At 52.3% G+C, this 27,252-nt stretch overlaps 1 protein-coding gene across 1 annotated transcript; it reads right to left on the reverse strand.

The window, feature by feature from the left end:
* Positions 1–16,294: 16,294 nt before the first annotated feature.
* SIX3 (SIX homeobox 3) lies at positions 16,295–20,164 on the reverse strand. The gene is made up of 3 exons (XM_086460572.1): positions 19,398–20,164; positions 16,812–16,998; positions 16,295–16,396 (listed from the first exon to the last, which is right to left on the reverse strand). Exons 1-3 carry the CDS (start codon positions 20,162–20,164, stop codon positions 16,295–16,297), a joined length of 1,056 nt encoding a protein of 351 aa, XP_086316698.1.
* Positions 20,165–27,252: the final 7,088 nt, after the last annotated feature.

The raw sequence follows: 27,252 nt of genomic DNA on the forward strand, positions 1-27,252 counted from the left end.
TATGAATAGTCTTGCAAAGAATACTGGAACATTGCATTTCTAAGTGGTTCCCTGTGGTTTTATAATTCAGATTAACAGAGTAGAAAAACTGAAATTACTAAATCAAAAGAAATCCATACCAGCATGGAGTGTTCCAGCCTTACTGAAATGGAAGATTTTGGTAGCTCATGCAGATAGTTCCTGAGTATCTAAAATTTCAGAATTTTGCCTTTTTGTTGCCCTGAAAGGGAAGTTTGAAATGTTAACATTTCCGTAGAGCATAATCCCTCAGTTTTGAAATCTGCTAATTACGTTGGACAGTAGGCATCGATCGACTTGAGCATACCACTTACATGTTAGTACAAGAAATACTGCAAACCACCTCAGAAAAAATAATTGTATTACTATGAAGTAGTGATGCAGCAAGATGTTCAGGCTACTCATTATGTTTCACAGTGTAATACAACAAATGTTACTCAACGATCTTAAAGGTCTTTTCCAACCTAAATGATTCTACGATTCTACAATTGTTTAAAACAACAATAACATACTTTTCTCCACTGGGCTTTTCAGAATCCCTTGTTATGTCTTCACTTATTCAAGATTCTGGACCGTTCCCTTGGATAAAAATAATCTCTTATTCAATGAAAGCTAGCCAACAGTCTTAGCACAAAGCCCATTGCCATGATTTCTGAATCATTCAGAATGCGCAAAATGACACAAACCTTTCTCATCCACCCTAGCTCAAGCCAAGAACATGCCTCAGCTGTGTTCTCTGTACGCTGGCATCTCAGTCACAGAGGGCCCATATGATCATATGCTATACTGCCCAAAAAATACTTTCTCGTGTGCAGAGAGGCGTTTAACCAGACATATCATGTAACGTCTTCCATGGCCATCTGTTCAACCTAGGAGGCACAGGTATTTTAGAGCAGCACGCAGGTTAAATGGGCACAGCTAGTATGTGCTGCTTCACAGCACTGTATTGCAGCGCATTAGTGCGTTCTGCGAGTGGAAGTGAAAGCGGCTGTCAGATTTTAAAAAGAGTGATCATGGACCACAGCTGCCGTGTGGTTGTCACACTGGCAAATCAGAATGCTTTTCAGCAGTCCTGCTAAATTTTTTTAAATATAATGTTCAGTTTAATACGATCGTGTTGTTCGTATATGCTGAGACAGGCTCTCTATGGACATTCAAACTCAGACTAACAGCAGTAAAAGAAAAGCAGGTACCAGGTAACCTCCCAGGGTGGCTAGCTAGTCACTTAGGAGCCAAAAGCTATCATGGCTGCTTCCTACAGGTATAACTAGCATTGCACTGCTTAATCAGAAACAAGCAGCACGTACAGATGGAGTGACACTCAGAGATCTTGGAGAGATGGATACGCCCCTCTGTCGGTTTGTGAAGGCCTCATTCTGCTGATCAATGCCTCAAATACCTCACACCAGCCTCAGATACCTCACACCAGACCACTCTGCTCAGACACGCATTGAAACCGTTTGTCAAAATAGGCAGCGTGTGTAGGGGAGGGCGGGAGGGTGTCATAGGGCATGCATGTTTCGTGACATATTGTAAAAGTCTTTAGTGTTACTTTAAAAATCTACAATTTCAAATACATATTATAATTTTTTGCATATCTTTAAAAAGACCTGTATGGTCTGTCAGATAGCGAAGAAATTGAGGCCAGATAGGAATCTGTAGGCTGGGGCTTTATTCTTTGATTAGCTGTACAGTGGTAGGCATGGTATTTCCTCTCAGAGTCCCAGTTTCCTTACAGGGAGATCATGGTGTTTAATTCTGGGTTTTCAGAATAAGGTGCAGGCAAGTTTTAAACTTTGATTTTTGCACTCAGTTATATTGAAATCAAAGGGCAGGTGCCCCAGAAGCTGTGAGATGGAGCCGGGGGATGGCTAAACTAGTCAGGCAGAATTATGAATAGAGAAGGTAAGGCAACTCAGACAGGTTACCACAGAAACCTATCTCCAAAAGATAAAACCAAAGGTATTAAAGGAATTAGGTCTTACCTAAGTCACTGCTCTAGAAGGATGTGGCCCATTCAGTCAATGCTCTTGGTCAGAAATCCTTTCCCTAAGTTGGGCTTCTGTCATGTGGAAGAAGAAAGGTTTTCCATAGTTAACTGTGGTTATACCCTGCCTGGTTTGGAGTAAGTATCAATACCCAAGTTTCTCACACCCCAAGCCACCATGGAGGTGGCAGTATTTTTAACAGGATAAATCAGTGCACCCTAAGTGAAGCCCTGCAGCTGGGCTCTGGAAAGGGGTGCTTGACCTGGAGTATCTGCTGAGCCCAAGGCCCAAATCTTGATGCCCTTAGGACACAGGCAGTCACTGTACACTGTGTACCTGCAGCGTGGGTGTTGTGGAGGCTTTACTGGTATGAATGACAGGTACCTGGGAGGCTTAGCTCAAGCCTTGGTAGTTACGTGGTAGTTAAGACCTCAGTGGATCTGGCCCAGGCAATCTACAGGTGGAAATGGCAAGTATCACTCTATCCATTTCTCCTAACCACACATTCTTTAAGAAGTTGTTTGTGTATATGGTGTATGTTTCACAGGAGAGAATTACTAGGCTGTGTCATTATTTCAAATCAGCAGTCATTTGGAAATAAACAGACAATAACATGAGTTGATACCTCAGGGGAAATGCTTCTGCTATGAAAACAAAGTACTTCCCAGAGAAAGTGTTGACAAAATGCAGACGAATCCACACTGCTGTTACTTTTGCAGTGTGGCACACCTCCTGACACGGTTTGGGGGTGGAATTCAAGTGGGTACTGAAGAGGGAAAAAGGAGTAGGGAAAGCTTTGGCAATAGGTGCCTTTCAATATGATGGTGGTAATGACATAGGATATCTAAACCACCTTTTTTCTGCAAAACAAATCGTTGTTCTTCAAAGAATATATGATTGGAATCTCTTAGCACCAAAAGTATGCAATAACTGCCTTCTTTGTATAAAATCATCTTACATCTAGAGCTGGATTCTGCAAGGTACACGCATGTGCTTAGCTCCAAGTTGTGTGTATAGCTAGAGTGAAGAAAAGAGGAGTTATTCTCCATGCTTACAGTGAATGGCGTGGCGACCGCCCAGTGCCACTGGCGACATTATCAAGGCTTTTCCGATTTAGCTGCATTTCCCACTGATTGCCACGGACCTTTTTCTTCTTGGCTGTGAAAACAGAGGGAAGTTTCAGGGATGAAGGGATCGCTCAGAGCTGTGAGACCAGTAGATGGCAGCAAGAACACGCTGAAAACTCTTTCCCTGCCCAGCCGGTCAGCCTGGGAAGTGGTACAACTTCAAATGGATTCAATATTTGTCTTTCATATTTGGAGAGTGAAAAGTATATGTGACAATTAGAGGGTAATGCAATATTACAGTGCAAATAAGAGAGTGAAATGACTGTGTAACCACTGAACAGTTCCCCGATTTAATTTGTTTGTACTGACCAAGCTTCTCTGCAATTGCAAGTTCACCTCCGAGGGAGTTGAACCAGTGGATGGAGATCTGACTCCTGCCAGTCACCAGAGATATTTTTGAAACTTCTCTGGGCCTCCTCCTCTGTAACGTTTTCTGTGTTGGATAGAGGTGAACTAACACTGCTTTTAGGCTGAAAAGTCGCAGGAATCTGCAAATGAAAGGGGTATCTGCCTTTACATTTACCCGGTCATCATGACTGTGTTTCTCCTCCGTGGGGGATTCCACTTTCTGCTACAGATCCTTCTGAAAAAAAAAAAAAAAAAAAAAAAAAAAAAAAAAAAAAAAAAAGCTAAAGCGTGAATACAAACGCCAAATACGTCCATACACAAGTATGATTTTTTTTTTCCCAAAGGGAGCTGGGGTCTGGGCTGACTCACCACGTATCGCAGTAATTGCAAGGATGGAATGCAACAGCTCCAGAAAACTGCCAAGAAGCAAACATAAAAATCTAGACATGCTGGAGGCAGCTGGGCTTCTTAATTATTGGCAAATATATTTATATATAAATATTTTGCCAAGCGTGATTTGGCTTAAAAGTTCCTGTGAAGTGACCCTTTGCTTTCCTTTGTTTTGTGTCTGTACACATGTCCTAGATAGATACATAGGGAGAGAGGCAGAGACGCGCAGACAGAGATAAATGAATGGATTTCACACAGCCCTCCGAAATCCCAAACGATGCCTAAATTAAATGAAGAGGGATATGAAGCGAGGCATAAGTGCAAGCACAGATTTCAGAACTGTGAAAATATGTCAGCAGAGCATCATTTTTTGGTTCAGACTGATAATCACTCCCTGCTCTCATTATAAGATCAGAAGGGCCATCTGTCCTCCCTGGATAATTTGGAGCTCAGATACAGTGAGCACCCTTGTTAGAAAATGACCCTCCTACTCTCTGTAATCACACGCACTTGCAGCCCTGGGATCTGCACGCAGCCGGGGAGGAACAGATTGGTTCCAGATCGGTATTGATTACGTATAGGTTTGTGGTTTATTTGGTGCTTTATTTTGACGAGAAGGTTTTTATTTTGGAGGGGTGATGTGGCTTATTTCCTGCCTGAATTTTCCAACCTATCACCTTCACTTCTTCGGACTTTTCTCTCCCTTCTCGAGATGTAACGCTAGGATGTTGCATGAGACCGAGGAGTATCTTGATTTTGTAATGAGAGAAATAAGCACCGGTCTGAACAATACATCTCGGGAAGCTCTTTCCTAATACACGATCCCCATTTGTCTGCAGTGAGCTGTTTCCCCTCTGATAACAAGGTGATTCTCGAGTAAGCGACTGAGTCAATTCACAGCCGCAGCAGAACGGTGTAAAATTCAAGGATTCTTCAACATTTGCTCTGGACCTGCAGACAAAAACAAGTCTTAGAGACTTCACTGACATAGGACAAAGTCATTAGCCGAAGGGAAAAATCTTGGCAAGGGAGCATGGGCTACCTCCCTCTTCTGACCCAGATTCAGTGACAAAATCCCGTGTCCCACCCCCACCCCACCCCCCACCCCCGAAAATTACAGTTTCCAGTCAAGGAGACAACTTGATCATCAGAAGGGCAGGAGCGGAGCGAAGGTACTCTTTTTCGAAGAAGAGTCCTTGCAGGAGTGATTTATCCGTGATCATTCTCGTGGGCATCGATGTGTGTTGTATCGCTAATAGCAGCACAAAGATTACAGACAGGACGGACAGTTTCAGGACATCAGGACACGGGGAAGTCGCAGTTGGAAGGAATCCGATTTTAGAGCTAAGAGCTTCGTCGCCTCTAACGACCCCGCTATAAGAGTCTTGGGGCTTCGAGAAATAGTTTATTATTATTCTGACGGTAGCGGTCTCTCCTCATTTGTAAGACAAAGATGTTTAATATTCACCGAGGAGTAGTGAGGTGGCATTTGAACACACGCCCCCCGCACCGGGGGCAGGGTTCCCATTTGCACAGAGCTGCCGTGCGCCCAGGGGGGCCGAGCCCCGCGGGGTCGCCGGGCAGGGGTTGCCGGGGGTGCTGGGGGTGCCGAGCCCCGGGGGCGGCCGCGGGGCCGCTCCCGCCGGGCCCGGGCCAGGCATGTCCCCCAGCGGCTGCAAAGCGACCCCCTCCGCCGGGACGGACAGGTATTAAAGGCGCATTTACAAACCCAACCGGCTTCAGACCACGGGGTTAGAGCAGCCGGCGGGGACGGGCGCCATCGCCCGCGGCATCACCGGGGAGGGGGCGCTGAGCACGGCCGGGCTGGAGGCGGGCAGGGGCCAGGCACACTCGGGGAGAGGTTTAGTAGGCATCCCAAGACCGCTTTGTTTTGCCATCGGTAAAATATGAATGCTAAAAACCAAAACAAAGCAGAGCCCAGGTAACTCCTGCTGCAAGTGCTGGCTGGCGTTAAGGACGGGTACGCTTTTGGGCAATCAAAATAGTGTCCCAGTTGATGCCAAACAGGTCTCTTTATCCAGTAGCTACACCATTTTAAGTGCTGTTTTGGTTTTTGGGGCGTTATTTTTTAAAGACTCCAGATCTACCTAATCTTTCTGTGCCCCCCCCCCCCCCCCCGCAATTCTCCGCTCTAAGAAAATCTTGTACGTGTTTGTATGAAACTCGAGCACACTGTGGAGACGGAGAGGGAGAGAAAGTGGGTGCAGTATATAAAAACTATAACACCACGTAGCCTCAAATATGTGAGTGATACGTATGTGTTTGTTCTGAGCGATTATTTTTACATCTGGGAGGCAAGGCGTCGGACTCCGCGTCTGCCCACCTCTGTCTGCTCTTATGCAAGGAAACCCTGTGAAATCGCTTTACGGCTGCCGGTGCTGTATATATGTGCGTGCGGATATACAGGCAGATAGGTAGATAGATTGCACTCCCGTAATCTGCCCGTGTCTATCTAGCTGGGAGGATTAGTTATCTCTGCATCTATTGAGAATTAACAAGGGCGAGAGATTATGTATCAACGTACAGACAACGGCTATGAATATGAAACCCTACGTACATAGGTAAGACGGCTTCAGTCAGCCACTCAGCTGCAAAGCTCTTCTTTAGGGCTGCTCTGTCTTATCCTCTCAAAGCCCTCAGACAGTTTCCTCCCAGTGTCTCCAGCAGGGGATAAGGAGGAGGAGGAGGAGGCTCGGCGCTGCACACCCCTGCTTTTCTCATCCGAAAATGACATGTGTCCCCGCCGTGCCTGGATTTTGCTGGAGACCGGCAGCTTCCCCCGCTCCGCCACACACACCTTTTGTTCCAGGCAAAATAAACCTTTGGGAGGAGCCGAGGAAGGGTGTCCTACCAAAACGGGAGGGACGGCGGGAGGGCCGCGCTGCCCTCGCTACCCCCCGGCCCCGCGGACGGGGCCGCGCCCCGGGAGCCCGGCGGGAAGGGGCCGGGGGTGCTCCAGGGAGGGGTCCTGGCGGCGGTGGGAGCTGGGCGCGCCCGGCCCGGGGGAGCGGCGGCGGGGGTCAGAGCAGGGGGCTGTCGGGCCGGGCCTGCCGCCCCGCCAGGTGCGGGGAAGGGGCCGCGGCTCCAGCCGGGGGGGGGGGGGGGCAGCAGCGGCCGGCGGGAGCTGAGGGGTGGGAGAGGGGGAGCTGTGCGGCCGAGGGGGCCGGGGCGGCGCACGGCGAGGTCTCTGCGCCGCGCAGGACCGTATTTTGCGGCAGAAAGTCTCTTGAGCGCAGACAATGGAGCGGGATGTTTACTGCGGGCGGAAAGACAATTAGCAATTCATCGGGAGAGATGTGTCACCCAAATGTCACGGGGAAGCTAACATGACATCTGTTTTAATGGCTCCGTGCTAATAAACTCCTCTCGAAGGGCGGCTTTGTGGGGACGTCAAAGATTATTTACAGAATGAGTCAGTTTCCAAACGGGCTGAGGCGCCGTCGGTGGCGGCGGGAGCCCGGCGCGGCGGGGACACGGCGCCCGGGACGCCGGGGGGCGGGAAGGACCCGCCGGGGAGGGGGTACCGCGCCCCTCGCCCGCACCCCCGGGCAGCGCCCGGCCCGGCCCGGCCCCCCAGGGCTCGACTGGAGGGGGAGGACAGTCAGAGCGGGGCGGCTGCCCCGTACCGAGCCCGGCCCGGCGCCCCCGGCCCCTCGCAGCCCCCTGCGCTGCCCGGCCGAGGGGAGGTGGCACGGCAGCCCCAGGCGGGCACCCTCCCCGTGCCCCGGCGGGAGCGGGGCAGCTGCTAGAGCAGAGCGGGTCCCCGCCGGGGCGCCCGAGGGGGTGTACGTCCTCCTCCGGGCCTTGCCTGCTGCTTGGCTTTGCCCGGAGGACGGGGGGGTGCCTGTCCCTGGGGGAACCACCCCCTGCGGAGCGCCCTGAAGCAGCAGGGAGCGGCTCCCCAGTCCCGGAGCCGCAGCCGGGGGGCACTGGGGCGGCCCGGCCGCCCGAGTGGGAGTTCCTCGACACCGGGAAGCGGCGAGGCCCCGGAGGAGCGGCTGGGTTTACACCGAGCTCCGCGTCCTGCGCTGTTGAACACGACACGCCGCAGTAAAACACATAAGTAGACAAACCGAGAGAATCCATTTAGAACAGTTAACACAGTCTGACTCGCTCGCAAGCACACAGTGGGGGGAGACAATTAAATTTCCCTCAAATCCATCCGAAGATTTTTATGTTCGGATTGTTGTTTAGATGGCGTGAAAGGGTTCTTCAAAAGAGAAGGAGAGGGGGGAAAGCTTTCGAGCCTCTGGCCATCGGCCTGTATTCTTGTGCCTCCTCGATTTTAGTGTTCTGTAAGGCCAGGTTGCAGGGGGGGAGTGGAAAATAGGCAAGTGCGCTTGCAATACGTATGTCTGTATAAAAAGAAAGTGTGTATATGCACATATAAGTGCATGCATTTGTCTGTCTGTAGAAAGAATAGATACTGCGCCTTTTTAAGACAGGCAGAGCGAGCGAACCCAAAAAGTCTTTACTCGGGCAAAACTGCCACTGAATGTAATAGCAGGTTATTGCAAACCTGTCTTCGGTACTTATTAATCGTCCAGATCCAATACATTAATGGATAGCGAGAATGAAAATAGGCTGAGAATCGCCTGTCGTCCTTTCAAGGGCAACGAAAACGCGGCACTGTCACCACGTCTGAACGCAACAACGTGCTCCGTAACCTGGAGAGAGGGAGGAGGTGGGCCGGGAAGAGGGTGGGTAAGAGGAAAATTGCCATTGTCAGGAAAACTAAGTGTAATTTTGGGTGGCCCACATCCGAGAGGAGTAAATAAGCCGTGGGTCTTCCTCGCCTCCTCCTGTCTCCAGGGCTATTGTACTCCCGAAGAAACGGCGAGGGCAGGCGAGCGCCGGCCCTGCGCGTGCGGGGTGACCCGGGGGACAGAGGGGCGGGAGCAGGGGCTCCGTCAGCGGCGGGCCGGGGGGCACCGGGCGGCCCAGGGCTCCCCTTCCCCCGCTCCCACCGGAGCAGGGGCAGCGGGTCGGGGGGGTTGGGGGGGGGGGGGGGCGGCGGCGGCCCCTCTCTCGCAGCTTGGCACACCTCTTCCCCGTTAGTATAAACCTCGTGGCGCGGATCCGCTTCCTCGGGCTTGGACGGGAGCGTCGGGCTCCTCCCGGGGGAAGGGCACCGACCGCTTCCCGGGACGTTCAGAGGACGGTATCCCGGGAGGAGCGGACGACACCGAAACTGTTTCCACAAGCCCTTTACTTACACGGATGTTCGCGCGTACCTACCGGCCGACACTAATTCTGTGTAGCCGCCCGGTGGGTGCGCCTCTGTGCCCGTGACTTTCGGGGGGAGCGGGAAAGGCGCCCCGGCTGCTCCCTGCGCTTAAGCCCTTGCCGGTGCGCTTCCCCCCGCCGCGGCCGCGGAGGGCAGCGAGGCGGCCCCGGCAGGGCGGGGGCGGCGGGGAGTGAGCCCCGGGGGCGCGGCGGGCGGCGGGGAGCGGGCGGCCCGCTTGTACAGCCCCGCCGCCGGCCGGCCGCCGAGGCCAGACCGCTGGGAGCAGGGGGAGGCAGGGGAGGGATGCCGCTCTCTGTTCCAGCTATTTCCAGAGCTTGGGAGCCCGGTAAACAGAATGCTCTTGCTATCTCCTAGCGCAGATAAGGCAAGAAGTGGCTTTCTTTAATAGTATGATTGAAATGTTAGGGGTATGATGCCTCCTCGTTAGTAATATTGGCTTTGCATGCAGAGCACAATCCCATCCCTCTAGACTGCTTAGCCAAAACAGAGCGTAAACTCTGTAATTAGTAACGTGTTCCATCATTAAAGAGCCCTGCTGAGAATTTCTATTTAATAATGGTCTTAAATTAGTTATGATGGTAAATACTCATCTGGAAATTCAACATCTAAAACCATCTACAATCTGGAAATGCTCCAGTGTTGCTGTAATCTCCTGTAACACAGAAATGACTATCACATTCAACCATCGCATTAGAAATTCGCCGTACCGTTTGGTCCACGAATATACAGTATGGATGTGTTAATTAGGTTAACCCATACACTGTCTGCTTCACAAATATTTAGAAATAAACAATGAAAGCTCCTTTTTAATACGATACAGCCGGGGAAGAGGGGAGGGGGGTGGGATTTGACTCTCGCAGTTGGAAAATCTTTTGTTTTCAGATAAGGTGGCACTACGACGTCCTCGGGCCTAAGAGTTCACCCACACGCACCCGCGGACACGCACCCACGGACTCGCACCCCCTCCTACGCGCGCAGCCACCCCGGCCGCGCTCAGCAGCTCCCCGCCACAGGCAGCAGCAGCACCCACGGCTCCTCCTGCAGAATGTGGCTTCTGTCTCTCGCCTCCCGGCTCAGGCAGATCAATTCATACCGCTCTCCTGGTTTATTTTCTTTCCCCCATTCCCCCCCCCCCTTAAACTGCAAACAGCTCGCTCCTTCTCTGCCGCGTCGGCAGCTATTACAGCGGGGCTCGGCTCCGGCAATCCTTCCAAGAGAGTTTTAAAAATAATCCAAGGAGGCGCAAGGAAGAGGCAGCGAAAGAGTAGATAAATAAATAAATAAAGCTGGCTTCCCCCCGGCTGCAAGCGGAGTAAAAGTTTCGCAGATAGACTGCGATGCAGGTATAAATAAGTCATTCAGGTACACTTATCCCCACTGGGGATATAAAGGAAAGTTATTTGTAATAACAATAGAAAATCAGTAACTGAGATAGTTGGGGGTTATGGTAGGAGGGAAGGGAGGGGAGGGAAGTATATTTCTGCGTTTACCTAGACGTCTAAACGTTTATCCTCTCTAGCACTAACCTTTCATGTTTAATGAATGAATCTGCATTGCAGGGTTGTTTTTTTTTTTTTTCCTCTCCATGTGCCGGCTAGTTTTAAATCTGCAAGCACCACAAAGAGGCCGTGATCCCATCTGCCTATGATTCCAAATTAAAGTTCAAACGGATGGCTTACACACTGCTGATCCTGTATCATAGCCTCTCGCGACCCTTCAATTACTATTTAATAGAATTACAGTGTAAAATCCCAATAGTCTTAAAGAATGTTTTATCACAGACTGGAGAGAGAGAATATACAGACACCTCCAATGTTATTGAACTGTGTAACTGACCTATTTAGATATGGAAAGGGAATATTTAGTGTTCTACAAGATATTACAAGAGCTACTTTAATCTGAAAACACGCGCATGTCTACGTATATGTGTGTCCACATATATATGTGAGTGTGTGTGTGGACATTACACACACCAACTCCATCCCATCAGCGAGTGCACACAGCCACGCTGCGTGGACGCGTGTGCTCCCGCGTGTACGCATGTACACACACCCACGCAAATTCACGCGCTCCTCCAGGCCCGTGTGGAAATCGGTGTGTTCCGGCAAACTGCCGTACTACTTCATTGTTGACAGATATTGCTAAAGAGGTTATTCCGGTAGGAAAGCAATTTTTCCTCCACTCACTGAAAAATACTCTTTAATTGACCTTATTATTAAATGAACTTCCCCTAATGATGTTTCTATGGGGACAAAAAAGCAAATATTTGCAGTAGAGCTAAGTCTCCCTCTAATAGCTAGGACTGGAATTAAAGTCAGTCGCAGTCTGGCTTTAGATGTAAATCTTGACTTCCAGTGTAGTTTTCTTCTTCCTTTTTCGACCTGTTCGGCAAAGGACCTGCCTGCCATAGAGAGAGGCGATCCTGCCACTTCACCTCGCTTACAGAGGGGCGACTCTGACTACACACTTCCAGATATTTACATCTACCCTTTCTTTTTTTCACTACTCTTAGCATTTTTCTTTTGCAGATCTCGAGGTGCGGAGCCGCTTTGAAGCCTCCTGGTCTGAAAACACCTTGCTTCCAAAACAGAAAAGAACAGCGCCGAAAACAAAACCTCACAGCCATCCCTCCCCTAGACACAGCAACACAAATCCCTTTAGTATCATTTAATCATTGCTAAGTCCCGACAGCCCCTGCCTTTTGTCATTACTGTGCCAGAAGAGAATATTTAGCGCGATCGTTGGTAATATCCCCAGTGCTTTTTCTCCCCAACTCTTTCTCTCCCCCTCCCCTCCGCCTCCCCGCCTTCTCCATCCCTTGGTCAGTTTGCAACTGGCTGGTTTGGTTCATTTTCCCCTTTTTCATACACCATTTACAAATTTCTGTATATCAGGGCTCTCTGCAGTGTGGTGCTGGGGCTAAGGCCACGGGTGCCCTCTGCATTTTGGACTCGCGTGTGTGTGTGTGTGTCAGTCTGCACACCCATCTGCGTGTGTGTGTGCTCTAGAAAAAGGCAATGTTTGTCTATCCTCTCCCTACACGCGGAATCCAGGCCAGTGAGATGTGGAGCTCAATAAGAAGCTGCATGAATAAACACGAATAGAAAGTTGTGCTCAGCTAACCGAAGAAATCAGAGCAATGCCAGGGCACCAACGTCCACATTTCTTTTCACTTCGGGCCGGGGCAGTAACCTCATCTGGGTATGCTAAAAATTAAGGGCAACGGGCAAAGCGATTCAAGCCCCCTCCAAAAGGCGGCTGTAATTGATCGGGCGGAGGGAGCTGGGGAGGACCCAAGCCCACGCCTGGCCGCGGAGGGCCCAGCAGGCGCACAAAGGACACCCGGCCATGCCAAAGGGCTCGGGCAGCGACGACGGGGAGGGAGGGAGGCAGGCAGGTGATTTCGGTGGTCTCCTGCCCGCCCCCCCCCCCCTTCCTCCCTCCGCCGGAGTGCGCGCAGGCCGGCGGAGCCGCAAAGCGGAGCTCGCCGGGGCTGAAGGCAGCGGTACAGCCCCACGGCGAGGGGATGGGCGGCGGAGGCGGGGTAACCGCCGGCTCCAGATCGCTCCCGGAACCGGCTGGTCTCGGCCCGACTTCCGACGGGTGGGGCGGGGCCGTGCCCCCACGGCCGCGGGCGGGGGGCGGTGGTGCGGGACGGCGGAGGCCGGGGGAGCGGGGCTGCCCCCCGGGCCGGCTCCTGGGGACGCAGCGCCGTGTGCTGCCGGGCTCCGGCCATCTGCCTCCCGTCCTCCGGCTTTCGCTTAAATATTGATCAAACGCACTTCAGCTTCCGAGTAATTTCATCGTAATCAACGGCCGAGCTCGGCGCGGATAATAAACTAATGCTGGAGAGGGCCTGTCGATAATGCTCGGCCAGGGGCAGGGAGGAGGCAGCCCTCCAGTTTGGCGGGGCTCGATAGGCCCTATCTTCCCGGGGCAGATGGACTTAGTGGGTGAGAAGGCTTAAACGCAGCTTTTCATAGATTTACACCTCAATCAGCCATTCAGGTTTTTAATGCAAATCCTAAAACAACATCATTTATCTATTACGGAGCCCGGCTTTGAAACGGCATCTCATTAGCTGCACCCTCAGCACCCCGAAACCGCGCAGGCACCGGCGCCCCCCTGGATGGGTGCGTGGCGTGTCGCCGTGTCACCCGTCGCCCCAGGGCCGGGGCAGCTCGCCCCTCCGGGTTTGGACTGGGGCTCCGGCCAAAGGGGTAACTTCTCAGGAGTGGGGAGCGGTAAACGGCGTGGGGGCAAGGGCCCTGCCCGGGAGGCTGGAGCCTGAGGCCAGATACTGGTGGGCTGAGGCTAAAGGCTGTCCCTGGCCTCCCCTAACTGCCACGGCACGACGGGGCGATCTTCTGGAGGCTTAATCGGAGGGAAGAAAAATTCAAACCTATCAGGTTAAGGCTCAGCTGAGGTAGATTATTGCTGCCGGCTTGACGCCTTCTAGCTGCAGCTTCCAGACTCGAAAATGAAGGAAGAGAAAGAAAAAAAATTCCCGAACTTTCACGCCTCTGAGTCCTCTTAGGTATGAAATCCCTTTAAAAATAAAGCAGGATGAGAACTACACTCCTGTCAGCGAAGAGCAGAAATACTGCGCTGTAAAAACATCGAAGATCTCCTTCCCACCGAAACGCGGGAGTGACTGGAAGGGCCGGGATTTTTTCCTGTAAAGGCCTTTCCGTTGCCTCGCTGCCGGGGGAGAGAGAAACAGCAGCCCCAGCTCAAGCGTGAGACCCGTGCGAGGGTGCCGGCCCTTGGGGAGCCTTTTATCCCCTCCTGGGTAATATTGCTCCCCTCTAAAAGCCGCTTGGGGGAGGGAAAGAACTAGGTCCGTCATACGACCCCCTCCTCCCACCCACGCGGAACACGAGAGCCCTATTGTGTGCGTCCCCGTCCCGCGGCCCCCCCCAAGCAATTCCCGTCCATTCCGGTTTCGTACAACCAGGAGTTATCTTAACCCCCCACTGGTGTCGGCGACGGGGCAGAGACGCCGCTGGAGCTGCCCGTGGGGAGACCCCGCCGCGGAGCCGCGCGTTGCGCGAAGCCGGCGGGCGGGGGAGGCGAACCCCGACGGGGCGGGCGCTGCCTCGGGCCGCCTGCGTCCTTCCCCGCGGTGGCTCCCGTGACGAAACGGAGGAGAAAGTCCCTGCCACCACCACTACGCGGGTCTCCGCGGTCCGAGGGCGCCCAGCGTCGAAGCTCTTTGCCGCCCCGACCGGAGGGGGTGTCTCACGCGGGGGGACACGTCCCCTAACGCGCTCGCTGCGCGCACACGCGCGACTTTTCCTCGGGGACACCAAAGGTGTGTGAACGTATATGCACATCAGTTTATTCCCTAAAACTACCCATTAGTGGCTTGCTCTAAGATCTCACACCCTAAGGGGGTCCCCTAGATCTCCAGGTAGCCTCTTGGGGCGGGGGGGTGCGCGAGGGGCAGCCCAGGCGCTTCCTAAGGCTTTCCGTAAACCTGGCTCGGACTTCCAAAAAAAAAAAGGGGGGGAGGGAAGAGGGAGAGAGGACTCGGGCAACACAAAGGTAGAGCGGAAGTCCAAATTAGTTTGGAAATGGTCAAGAAATTCCAGGCACGTTTCTCCCTAAATCCCCGGTAAGTTTCAAAATTGTATTTTCAAGTAAAAACAAGTTTAGAAATTACCTCTCGTTAATTCACGGTTGAATAATCTGCCCAGGGCAAAGCAAACCTTTAATGAAAAAAAAAAAAAAAAAAAAAAAAAAGGAAAAAGAGGGAAAAAAAAAGAAAGATGCTGAAATACTGTTAGTCGTGCAAATAAAGGCTTCTTTCAGCACATTACAATATACTCCGGATTCGAGGGGAGGAGCTGCAGCCCGCTTAGGGCGAGGAGTTTATGTTTTTGTTTTCATTTAAAGCTACAAAACAAATCCCGAAATGTCTTAACCGCTCTCTGGAGACACCCGGCCCTGCAGACAGGCGGCCAGGGGAAGCCTTTCAGCTCGGAGTGCACAAAAAAAAAGGACCGGGGGGGGGGGGGAAACGCCGGAGCCCGCGGTGGAGGCGAGGACCCGGGGGGACGCGGCCGTGCCCCGCGCCCCGCGCCGCCGCCGCTGTCGCAGCCCGGTGTCCCCGCTGCCGTCCGCAGCCTCCTCGCAGGGTCGCTCCGTCCCCCCAAAATCCCTCCGGGGTGTCCCACCGAGGCGGGGAAGGCGGGGGCCGGCGGCGGGGCAGGGCGCGGGGCGAGGCGCCCACCGGGAGGATGTGTTTTTCCGTGGCGGACAAAAACACCAACATCGCTGGATAGATAAGAAAATGGAATACTGTATTTGATTTAGAAAGTTTGTACATATAGATAAACACGCAGTTAAGGAAACAATAGTTTAAGCGTCCTACGTGGAGTTTTAGAAGAGACCCCCCAAAGCTGCTATGAAATACTCAAAATAGCTTTTGCATAAGATAACTACAGTTGCACCCTAAGCTTTTTTTTTTCTTTTTCTTTTTTTTTTTTTTTTCTATCGCTGAGGTCCCTTTTGAAAACCTAGCACGTCAGATCTTGACAGCTAAGTTTGTGCAAGGAACACCGAGTCAAGGAAAATAAAAAGGAGAGAGAGAGAAAGGGTGGGAGGGAGATAGACAGAGAGGGGGGAGGAAGAAAGAAAGAGTAGAGCAAATATCATATACAAGCATTTCTACACATATATTACAAACTGGGAAAATGACCGCATCATTAAGATATACATAATTCATATAAAATTTTGAAATAAAAATAAAAATCTGTTACAGTCATAACTATTCTTTTTCCACATTTATAACCAGTACCCACACAGGCAGTGACAGAAGTGTAGAAAAAAAGGTGCTTACGAATAAAATGATTGTCTGCTGAACAAAAAAACAGAAAATTGCATCTTGGCTGGACCATCACTTGGACTTAAAAAAAAAAAAAAAAAGAAAAAACCCAACCAAAAAAGAAAACAAAACCAAAACCAAAAAACAGAGAGAAAGGGAGAGGGAGAGAGAAAGAGAGAGAAATAGGACCAACAAAAAGGCGATAAACATTTGTTATTTCCCTCTTCAAGGAGTTCCTTTTTAATTTTTTTTTAAATTTTTGCTTTTTGTACAAATTCGATCGGAGTTTGCGTTTGTTTGTCTGGTTTCTGTTTGTTTTCCTTTACTATAGAGAATATTTTTTCCCAGATACAAATTTAATCATCATCATCATGCAAGTGGGTGAAATGCGTCCATGGAAAAGCGCAAAGGAGAAATCGTGCTTGTCCTAAAAAGAATACAATTGTCACTTTTGCTTTGTTTTTTTTTTTTTTCTTTTTTTTTCTTTTTATATATATAATAATTATTATTTCCCGCCCCCCACCCCCCCACCCCCCCCGCTGCAGCACCAGCGTTTGTGACTGTTGAAGTTTTAGCTCCATCTCTTGGTGGTGGTGTTGGCTGACGGTGGTGGTGGTGGATTCTCTGATCCCTGTCTGTTTGTTTGCTATTATGTTTGGGTCGGGTTTGGCCTTTTCTTTCCTCCTGGCTGTGTGTGTGCGTGCATGCGTGTGTGTGTCCTGATTCTAGGTTGCCTCGGTTTGTTTTGCTCGGGTCGGGGAGAGGGTGCTTGGCTGTTTGGATTTGGATTTTTTGTTTGTTTGTTTGTTTGTTTTGTTTTGTTTTGTTTTCCGATATCATACATCACATTCCGAGTCGCTGGAGGTTACCGAGAGGATGGAGGTGCCCGTCTCGGCTCTTTCTGTCAAGCTGGAGACGCTGGTGGTCGGACTGGCCGCCGTGGACGGAGACTCGGCCGAGCTGTGTGTCGGGCAGCCGGGCTCCGCCAGCGCCCGCATGCCGCTCTGTCCGATCGCCTGGTGCTGGAGCCTGCAGCGCGCCGGGAGACAAAACAACAGCACGGCCCCGCTGAGACACCGGCCGCCGCCCAGGGGCCGCCGCCCGCCCGACCCCGCGCCCGCCCGGGGGACAGCCGCCGCGCCGCCCCGGCCCGGCCCGCGGCGGAGCCGAGCGGAGCGGAACCCCAGGCCCGGCCCGGCCCGGCCCGGCCGCCTCCCCGCCGAGCCCGGGATGGGCGATGAGCGCCAGGGCCAAGCCGTGCGCCAGGGCCGCGCTGCCCCCGCTGCGGGCACGGCCAGGCCGGGCCGGGGCGGCCACCTCGGGGGTGGTGGGGGGATGGCACCCAGCGCAAACCCGGCTGGAGGGGTCGCGGTTAGAAAGGGGACGGGGAGGGGGGCGGGGGGAAGCGGTTCCCTGCCCCGTGGTCTGTAGAAGACGAGCAGCGCCTTCCCTTTCCCCGGGCAGCCATTCATCCCCGCCGCACGGCGGGCCTAGGAGAAAACCCGTCTGCGGGAGCTCCTCCAACACTTGGCCACCGCCGAAAGCCGCAAGGACCGGTCCGTAGCGGGGAAGAATAGTGCAGAATCCTCATTTTGTGTTCAGGCGAACGTCTGTCTAAATATTTTCTAGTGCACAGATAAATACTCTGTGGTCTGGGGACTGGGGGAAAGTCCTGTCCGGGGACGCAGCGCTATCAATAAAATAAAAAAGGGCGATGGGGGAACACAGCGTTTCTCTCCGCTCGAAACTTAAGTCCCTTTCCCACCTGAAAGCCAAAATTAGCTTTAAAATGCTGATCCTTTCACCGGCAACGTTTAAGGGTGCATCGCCGCTGAGCGTTTTTCGGTTTTGAGGCAATAAATAATTTCTAGGTTCCCTAGCGTGTTGTGAATATTCCTCTGCGTCCGTTTATTCCTCTCGAAACCCAAAGAAAGCCCCACTCGAGGATAAGGGCAAAAAGTCCTGGGCTGAGCAGCCAGACACAACCCCTAGAGCCTAGCATTGCCAGAGCGAATCAAAATACACTCTTCGCTCAACTGCTTCTCACCGGGGTATTTTCTATTTAACTGCCTGCAAAGAACAGAAAAATGTAGCCGGTTTATTCTACATTTCTCATTATTTTAAGCTCTCCAATTTCAGCGTCTTTGATTTTTCTCCCATTTACAATTCCCGGTGCATTCATCTGCTGTCAACAGCATTGAGTCAACAAAAGCATCCGTAGGCAACTTCTGTTTATTTACAGTCCTAAGCTGATCTGTTTTCCATTTAATGGAAATTAAATGGCGAGGCACTTTTAGGTTGCATTTCTCCTACAGAATCTTGAATCAATAGCACCAGTGTTATAATTAGGAGGAATTTAAGAGACAGCATTTACAAGAACAAGAAGTTTTGTTTACACGCTTACAGCGGTAGCCAAACTTAAATTAAAATAAAAACAGTCTGTCAAGCTGGATTAAGGGTTCATTTTCATTTGCAAAATAACTTTTACGGAGAGTGACGAGAAGAAAAAAAAAAAAAAGAGGGGGAAAAAAAAAAAAAAAAGAAGGACGTCTGGCTTTTATCACGGCAAAGCAGAAATTAAAAAAAAAAATAATAATAATAAAAAAAAAAAAGAAAAGAAGACAAGGAGAGACACGCAAATAAATGCAAGCGTAAATGCACAGGAAAGACACGACCAGAGGACCAGGTCGCCATATGGCGTAAACAGAGGAATGGGGACTGGGGAAAAAGGAGGTTTCACGATCTCCTAAAGGCTTTTCCCTCTTTTTCTCCCCGAGCCAAGCGGCTCTGGGAGGTGCGTGTGCCGATCCCGCCGCGCAGGCAAAGGAGCACGAACAATAATCGGAGCGGAGTCGCCTGCGCTGCAGAAACAAGCTCGGAATCGCGCCGCCCGCCTCGGCCCTTCGGCGGCGGAACCGCGCCAGATGCAGATCCCGGCGAGCCGGCCGCAAACCCGGAGCCCACCGACGCGGGGCCGAGTGGGTTCCCGTTCCCGACCCCCGCCGCAGCAGCCGCCGCGGGGAGGGAGGCTGGGGGAGCCGGGCTCTGCCCCCTCCGCGGCCCCTGAGCCCCGCTCCCGCACACAGCCGCGCACGGAGCTCCCACGCCCGCGGGGGATCCCCAGCCCTGCCCGCACCCCGGGAGCCCGTGGGGAGCCCGGGAAGGGCTCGGGGCGTGCCAGGCAACTTTGAGCCGCTCCTGACCCCCCGTCGCATCTCTGCGGCTGCCGGGAGGAGACCGACCCACCCGGCGGGGGGACCGACTTCTCCCGGTGGCGGTGATGGAGTGGAGAAGGAGGAGGAGGAAAGGAGAGGCAGAGGCACGCTGCCGGCCCGGGCGCCCGCCGAGCCGCGGAGCACGGCCGCCCGCGGGGGCCCACCGCCCACCTCGCCCCCCGCCCCGGAGCGGGACCCCGCAGCCCCACTGACCTGTTTTTAGCCGCCGCTGCTCTGTCTCTTTGCCTTCGGTTTTTGAACCAGTTGCCTACTTGCGTGGGGGTGAGCCCCGTGGCCTGAGCCAGTTCCCTTTTCTTGCTGGGGTTGGGGTAAGGGTCCTGCAGGTACCACTCCCTCAGGAGGCTGCGAGTCCTCTCCTTGAAGCAGTGCGTCTTCTGCTCGCCATCCCAAATGGTCCTGGGCAGCGGAAACTTCTTCCTCACCCTGTATTTATCAACCGGCCCCAGAGGGCGACCCCTTAGCTTCTCGGCCTCCTGGTAGTGCGCTTCGAGCCACATGGCCTGCAACTTGCCGTGGGACTCCTTGGTGAATTTGTGGTTCTCCAGGATGTGGTAGAGGTCTCGGAAGTTGCCCGTGTGGAAGGCCACCACCGCCCGGGCGCGGAGGATGGACTCGTGCTTGTTGATGGCCTCGCATGCCCCCGGCGCCACCGGCAGCGACCAGAGGAACCTCCCCAGCCTCTCTATGTCTCCAGTCTCCTCCAGCGTCTCGCAGACGCTGGCCACTTGCTCCGGGGAGAAGTTGAGTGTGGGCAGCTGAAACATTGACAACTCTTCGTGGGGTGCCCGGGAGCTGCCGCCTCCACCGCCGCCGGCACCGGGGCTGCAGCCCGAGCCGCTGCCGCTGCCGCCGCCGCCGCCGCCGCTGGCGAGAAGGAGGGAGCGGTGGTGCGGGTCGGCGGCGAAGTTTGGCAAGAAGAAATGGGTGGGATAAAGCTCTAGCGGGGACCTGAACACCATGGGATGACCGGGGAGAGGGGGAGATAAATCAAGGAGAAAAGAAAGAAAGGGAGGAAGAAGGGAGGAAAGGGCACACGCACCGCGCACGCATCCACACCCGCACACGCACACACAGCCACATAGAGGCACGGGGGCACACACACTCGCACGCACACGCGGACACACGCACACGCGCTCACGCGCGCACACACACACGCACACACACGCACTCACACACACCCGGCCCCGCGCCGCCGCCGAGTCAGGATTCAGTGATTCAACAGCAATCGCCCTAATGACAACAGCCTCATAATATCTCCCCTAAATCCACAGTGAGTGCAGCGCTGAAACATTTTGTTTCGCTTTTCTATTGGTCTTCTGAGTGTCGTTGTGGCGTTGCCATGGCAGCCCCTGCCAATCACTGTCAGCCCTGCCAATCATTACGGAGTACGTAAGGAAGGTTTTTACCACTTCGCCCAAATGCGCGGGGGGGGAGGGAAGCGGGGCGGTTGGTGGAAAAGCCTGGTTGGTTTTTTTTTTTTTTTTTCCCCCTTAATCTTTGCAACTCCTAATCTCAGCACTTCCCCTTCTCCCTGTCTCTCCCCCCTCCCTCTCCACACCCCTCCTAAATAAGGGATCAAATAATGCGAAAAGCAGTGTGCACATATTTGTTGAATGGGATGAGCAATTAGAGGGTGGAATATTATTGTGATCTTAACGAGCCTCGTTAAAGCTAAAGGAGATATGGGGGGAAAGTAAATGGGCCAGGCTGGGATACACGTTCGGATAAAGGGCTCCTAACTGAGACAATTTACACATGATTTGCACGTAGTTTCACTTCATTCTGCCTATCTGAGCACTAATAGTGCCGGGAAAGAAAAGAAAGATGAGATCATTAGACCCATCCTCACGCCGGTGACCCTCCCAGAAGCAGGCACATACAGTACAGCCTGGGTTTAGCCCTGGTTCCCCGAGGAGTCTCTCTCCTCTCCTCCCCTCTCCCGCTCCCTTGCCCCTCTCCGCGGAAGAAGGGATCCGCTGCCCGCGGAGTTCCGCGGCAGCTCCACAGAAAGCCGCGCCGGGCGCCCAACCCGGACCCTCCCCGGCCGCCCCGGCTCCGCACCCGGCTCCGGCGGCGCCCTGCTAGCTGCCTCCCCCGTCCCACGCCTTGCTTCCCCCGCCCTTCCGCTCCTTCTCGCCTTCCCTTTCCCTCGCCTTTCTCTTCCCTCTCTCCACTTTGTTTTTCTCTCATTCTGGCTTTCCTCCTCCCACCCGCCTCACCTCCTCTCGCCCCTTCCTTTCTCCGGAGCCCGGCGACCTTGGCGAGGCTGGTCCTCACCCCCAAAACCGCCGGGGATTTTACACCGCACCTCTCTTTTCCCCCGCAATTTCTACCTCGAACTTGCAGGGCTTCTGTGCGGGGAGGAGGAAAGGGAGGCGAGCAAATCGGGTTTGCACCCAGTTTTGTTTTCTTTCTTCCTTTTTTTTTTTTTTTTAATTTTTAAAAAAAATTGTTTGGGTTTTTTTTGTTTTGTTTTGGTTTTTTTTTTTTTTTTTTTTTTTTTTTAAAATTGGGAGCAAGGGAAATCTCCGTGGTGGTTTGAGTCCATCCCTCAGTAAGACCTAGCTGGGTCGCCAGACCTTGCTACCATGCAACTATATTTATTATTAGGTATGTTGCTTTTAAGAAGATTTAATCAGCATCTTGAGCTGGTAACTCTTTTGTTTAGTTTCTGTAGCTATGGAAGTGTGATTTACAGAGATTTGTACGGGTCATGGACATCTTTCCAGACTTACTGTGTATATTTAGACAGGACTTTGCTTGGTGTTAAAAAGTGTATATTTTGAATAGGTTCACACACAGTAGCAAACAATACCGACATTGTAAAGGCATGTACAACGAGTATTGAAACGCAGCATCCAGACTTCAACTAATCTGCCCTCAATAAAGCTGAAATAATTATCCTAAGCCGCCTTTCTAGAAGAAAAATCATTGAGGAATTCAAAACTTTTTTAAAGATCTTTTCTGCATTCCGATGGAGATCGAGGGGTGAGGCTTGGAGCCCAAACTACTTTCAGACATCAATGGAGGGAAGGAGGGGGGGAGAGAGAGATATTACAATTAAAATGTGAAAACATAGCGTGACTTGCCCTATCCGAAGGATAATAATAATACTGCTATGGGTGGTAGAAGTTCTTTAGCTGGGCTCCAAACTGGTTGTGATCCTTTCACAGCGCACTCCTCGTGAAATAATTCCAAGTGGCAGATGAATAGGTCCAGTTGGAAGAGCTGCTGGACTGGAAGAAGCTCGCTGTATTACACATTCATCTGATTTCCACTAAACTGTCATCGGTGTGTTACATGGCTCCGTAGTCCTAATGGAAATAACTCGCCCTCTTAATTTTTAGCGATCTGCTTAAACACTTCTCTTAACAGACTTAGGGAAAACTTTTATCTCCCCCCCCCCGCCCTCCCCCCTCCCTCCCTGGCTCCTATTTCCAGTTATACAGCTAAGGAGGGAAAGAGACTTCTCAGCCCCTCCACAAATCGACTTGGAGGTATTAATTGGACAACAATATGTTTAGCCAAAGATTTTAATACATACACACACACAAAATCTTTTTCTTTGTAATCCTTTCCTTTTATGTAAAGGATTACAGAGGGGAGGGTGGGGGGAATTCCTGCGGGAGTTTCTTAATATTTTATTCCATTTTTCTTCAAGCTGCAAATTAAACTACCTTAAAGTATATTTCCAGAATAAAATCCAAACTGGCCTTTTTTTTTTTAAAAAAAAAAAAAAAAAATCTCCCAGACTATCATACACTGGTCGTTCACCTATAGGTTACATTCCTCTATTAGGATTCCTGATGAACCTTTCAAAGCTTCAATATATGTTTGTCTGTCTTTCTTTCTCTCTTTCTTTCTCTCCCTCTTTCTTTCTCTCTTTCTTCCTTTCTTTCTTCCTTTCTTCCTCTCTCTCTTTCTCTCTCTCTTTCTCTCTCTCTTTTTTCCTTTCTTTCTTCCGTTCTTTCCTTTCTTTCTTTTTCTTTTCCTCCCTTCCTTTCTTCCTTCCTTCCTTTCTCCCGTCCTTCCTCTCTTTTCCTTTCTTTTCTTAGACGCATGAAACATGTAACAACTGCATTTCTAGCGAAAACCTTTCTTCCAAAATACCATTCCGCAGAGCATTTCAATGCACGTCTCCTCTGTGTGCGTGTATCTGTGTGTTCAAAGCCAAACAGCCCCGCAACCCTGATGTGCCTATCAGCTAACATCAAGGTCTTACTGCAGCCCGCTCTCCTCTCCGCGCCCGCGGAAGCCCAGCGCGGGAGCTCCGCCAGCCAGAAGCTCTCGCAAAGACGGAGCCAGCACCCTAAATTGTTCACGCCTCTTCCCGCGGCTTCCCAACGCGGGTCACCGAGGCGCGGGGGTCGTTCGCCAGACCTCGGGGAGCGGCTCCGGTGCTTGCCCAGCCTGGCCGGGGATTCAGCTCCCCCCTAAGCCTGTTACGGACACACTCTCGTGTCCCGAAATGTGCAAGCGGGTAATTGTTGGCGCTCCAGCTTTGTGTGGGGAGGCCAGGGTGTAAATGGCTTTTAATGACTGCAGCTGCTGGCTGCAAACTGTCAATGGGATCGGCTAATGCCGAGCCCGGACCCGCCGGGCGCCCAGCCGCAGCCAGGCGGGCGCTGCCGCCGGCCCACGCCGCCGCGGGCAGCGCGCAGAGGTGCGGAGCGGGGCGCAGAGCCGGGCGCGGGCGGCGGCAGCGGGAGCGGGAGCGGGAGCGGGAGCAGGAGCAGGAGCACGGCGGCGGACGGGGCTGGGCAGAGGCTGCCCTCTCGGCTGGGAAAATCCTTTCCGGATCCTGTAAGTTGGTGACGGGCAGGCGGAGGTCCCGCGGGGGAGCCTGCTGGGGGTGCGCTGCCTCGGCACCCCCCCGCCCCCCAGCCTTTCCCCACCCCCGCGCTGAGACTCGGGGGTCCGGGGCGATAAGCAGGCGTGTGTCGTCGTCGTCCGTCGTCGTCGTCCCCCCCCCCCCCCCCCTCCCGCCTCGCTGCCGATAGCCATCTTCTCCGGGCTGGGAACCTGCCGTCCGTTTCCAGTCAATCTTACTTGATCCCACATGATTCATTGTTTCAGCTGCTAGAATGACATGCGGCTCTGCAGGGCAGGGGAGCAACTCCCCCCCCCCCCCCAACCTCCCCCTAAATAAACCAGGACAAGCCAGTGCTGTCTTCTTGAGGGAGCCCTGCGAAGTTGTGTGCGCCCGTGTATGTGTGTGTATATGTGTGTGTATATGTGTGTGTGTGTGCGTGTGCCGGGCTGCCAACCTGGAGGACTTTTCCGGGGAGAGGAAGGGAAGCAGAGAGGGAAGCTCTTTTATTTCACTGCTTGTTTTGATGGTCGCTCCCAGGAGGCTGCGATTTTCTGCTGCCTAGTTAGTGCCCCTTAATCCTGACTCGGGAGTGACTCAGTCGACGCTTGCAAGGGCTGGTTATTTATTTATTTTTTTTAATCGGGGGAGGCAGGGGTTCAGACGGGGCTGGGGCGTTGCTGTTGAGGTACCGGCGAGCGGAAAATGCAGCACTGCGGCCGCGGCGAGGGGCAAGGCGAGGGGGGAGAGAGGGAGAGCCCGGGGCAGGTAAAGGAGAACCCATCGCGTTAGTCTTGTTAGGCTTTTTGTTATTACTGTTACTATTACGATTTAATTGAATTTTTGTCAGTCTTCAGTGGCGAGCGCTGACGATTTTGCACGGATGCTGCCTTTACACACACATCTATCCTCCTCCTTCCTTCCCTCTCCCTCTCTCTTTCTCTCTCTCCCTCTCTTTTTAGTCACGATTTCCCGAGATAAATGAATGCGCATTTGATGGGTGTGCAAGATGTGGCCCATCCGGCTCCCGTAATACAGCCCTGTTCACGCGATGTGGGCTATAGCGGTTGTGCTAAGAAACAAGTGGGCAACTGATTTTTTTTTTTTTTTTAATGGCTTTGATTGGTTTAAGAAGCTGAGGGGGTGTATTTTATTACTGGTCCAAAACAGGGCTCCAGCTTCCAAGTTAAACTCATGGGGACACCACCCCACACACTTTATTTTGCGTAAATACAGAGGCTGGAGGAGGAAAACGTGAGATTCCCAATTTTTTAATTTTTATTTTATTTATTTTTTTTTTAAAGGAAGGAGAAAAGGAGGGCAGCTTGCCTCCGCGGAGTGGTGCCGGCTTGGGAAGCAGCAAACTTTCCCGAGGAGGCGACGGAGCCGCAGCCGCCACCCGGCTGGGCTGCTTCCCCGCATCCCTCTGGATCTCCTGGCAGCTTCCGTCAGCCGAAAGTTACCTGCTCTGCAGCAGCAGCGGCGGCGGCAACCGTGCAGTCGCTTGCTCCTGAATTAAACACAACTCTTAATGATGTAGCATTATCAACAAGGGACACTTGATTGACTGATCTAGGTATGATATATGTGCTGGGCGTCTAAATTAAATATTAAGTGAAATACTTAGCTCTAATTAGAAATCGTAACCTAGCAATGAAAACTTGAAGAAACAAATTGCGAGGGGAGGAGGGGACAGCCTTTAAACGCGGCAGCGAGGAAAGTAGCGATGATGTGTACAGAGGCTGACATATTAGCAACAAGCAGCAACTTTGAAATGATTGACGTATCATTAAAGCCATCAGGCTGATTTTAATAATTCTTCTTCAAGGGAAAAAAAAAAAAAGAAAGAAAGAAAAGAGAAGAAGTGTGGAACCTCGCAGACAAGTTATTTGTTTATCAGCGCACTAAACCCTGGAGAAACGTAATTAGACCGGGGGAAACGAGGGAAGGCGGGGGCAAATCTGTCGACGAATTTAACAAACAAACGTCCAAAAAGCAGCGACCATCCAGCTCGGGGCTTCTCTGGGAGCTGGAGATGTCAGAGCTAGATGCCTTCTCCCCCGAGTGTGCCTTCCCAAGGTAAACAAGCACACAGTTGCCTCAACTTTCTCCTTTAGTACAAAGTTCCTGGTGCGACGGAAAATTTGAATATTTTATCAGTCCCTTGTAGTGACCCTCATTAGGTGGGCATCCTACTAAGGCCCTAGCGTTACAAGAAAGCTGCCCAATCAGAGCATTTGCACGCCTTGTTAGCGATGGTTAATGAAGCTTCCCCATGCACTCAAAGAAAGGCCCCCTCGATGTAGATTTACCTTATGTCAACTCGTTACTTCTAATGAATCGCATCAAAATTCTTCCCTGAATGGGGCCGAGGCGCCCGGACCGGGATCCCCTCCCCGCCCGGCGGAGCCCACCCCTGCCACCGCCGGCACTTTAGCGGAGCGTCCGAGACCGAGGTGACCGGGCGCAGTTTGGCGGCGGGGAGGGGGAGAAGAGGCCGAGGGAGGGGACGGGGCGTGCGGCCGGCAGCGGCGGGGGCACCGCAGTCCGCGGGGGGGGGGGGGGGGGGTGGCGCGGCCCGGCCCTGGCTCCCGGCTCCCGGCGAGGGCAGCGACTGCGGAGGCTTCGCCGCTGGCAGGTAGACGTTTGCTCTTCGCCTCTAATTTCCAGGCTCCCCCCCTCCCAACCCCCCCACCCCCCACCTCCCCGTCCCTCCGGGCTAGCATTTTAAAATCAATTAGTATTTTCAATTCTTGAGGTGAATTATTCAAACAAATGTTTGGGAGACCCTGAGGGAGAATTTGGTCGTGACAAAAGGTTTGATTAGCTTTATTTCCCCCCAAAAGCAACAAAGGCGCAGGGCTACGAGAACAATCCGCTACATCAGGGCATGTTCAATTAAATGAAAGTCATTAGCTTCGCCGTGAAAGCACTACCTTTAAAATCAGATGGGGCGGGCGGGAAGGGGGGGATGTACTCCGATAATTGTGGCAGGAGGATTTAACACCCCCCCTCCCCCTATACACACAAAGCCCTCCAAAAAGAAGAAGGGAGAGAGAGAGAGAGGGAAAAAAGCCAAACCAAACTCAACGCTTCACCCTTTGGAAATTTGTGCTCAGTCTAAACAATAGGAAGCCCATAATGCAGATTATAACACTCACTGACTAGAATCCATTATCTGCCCTCCACACTGTCTATATATTGATTTCCATATACTTTCTATTGCTCTCAATGACT

This window comes from Leptosomus discolor, chromosome 2 (assembly GCF_034619465.1).
Source record: "Leptosomus discolor isolate bLepDis1 chromosome 2, bLepDis1.hap2, whole genome shotgun sequence".
NCBI lineage: Eukaryota > Metazoa > Chordata > Aves > Leptosomiformes > Leptosomidae > Leptosomus > Leptosomus discolor.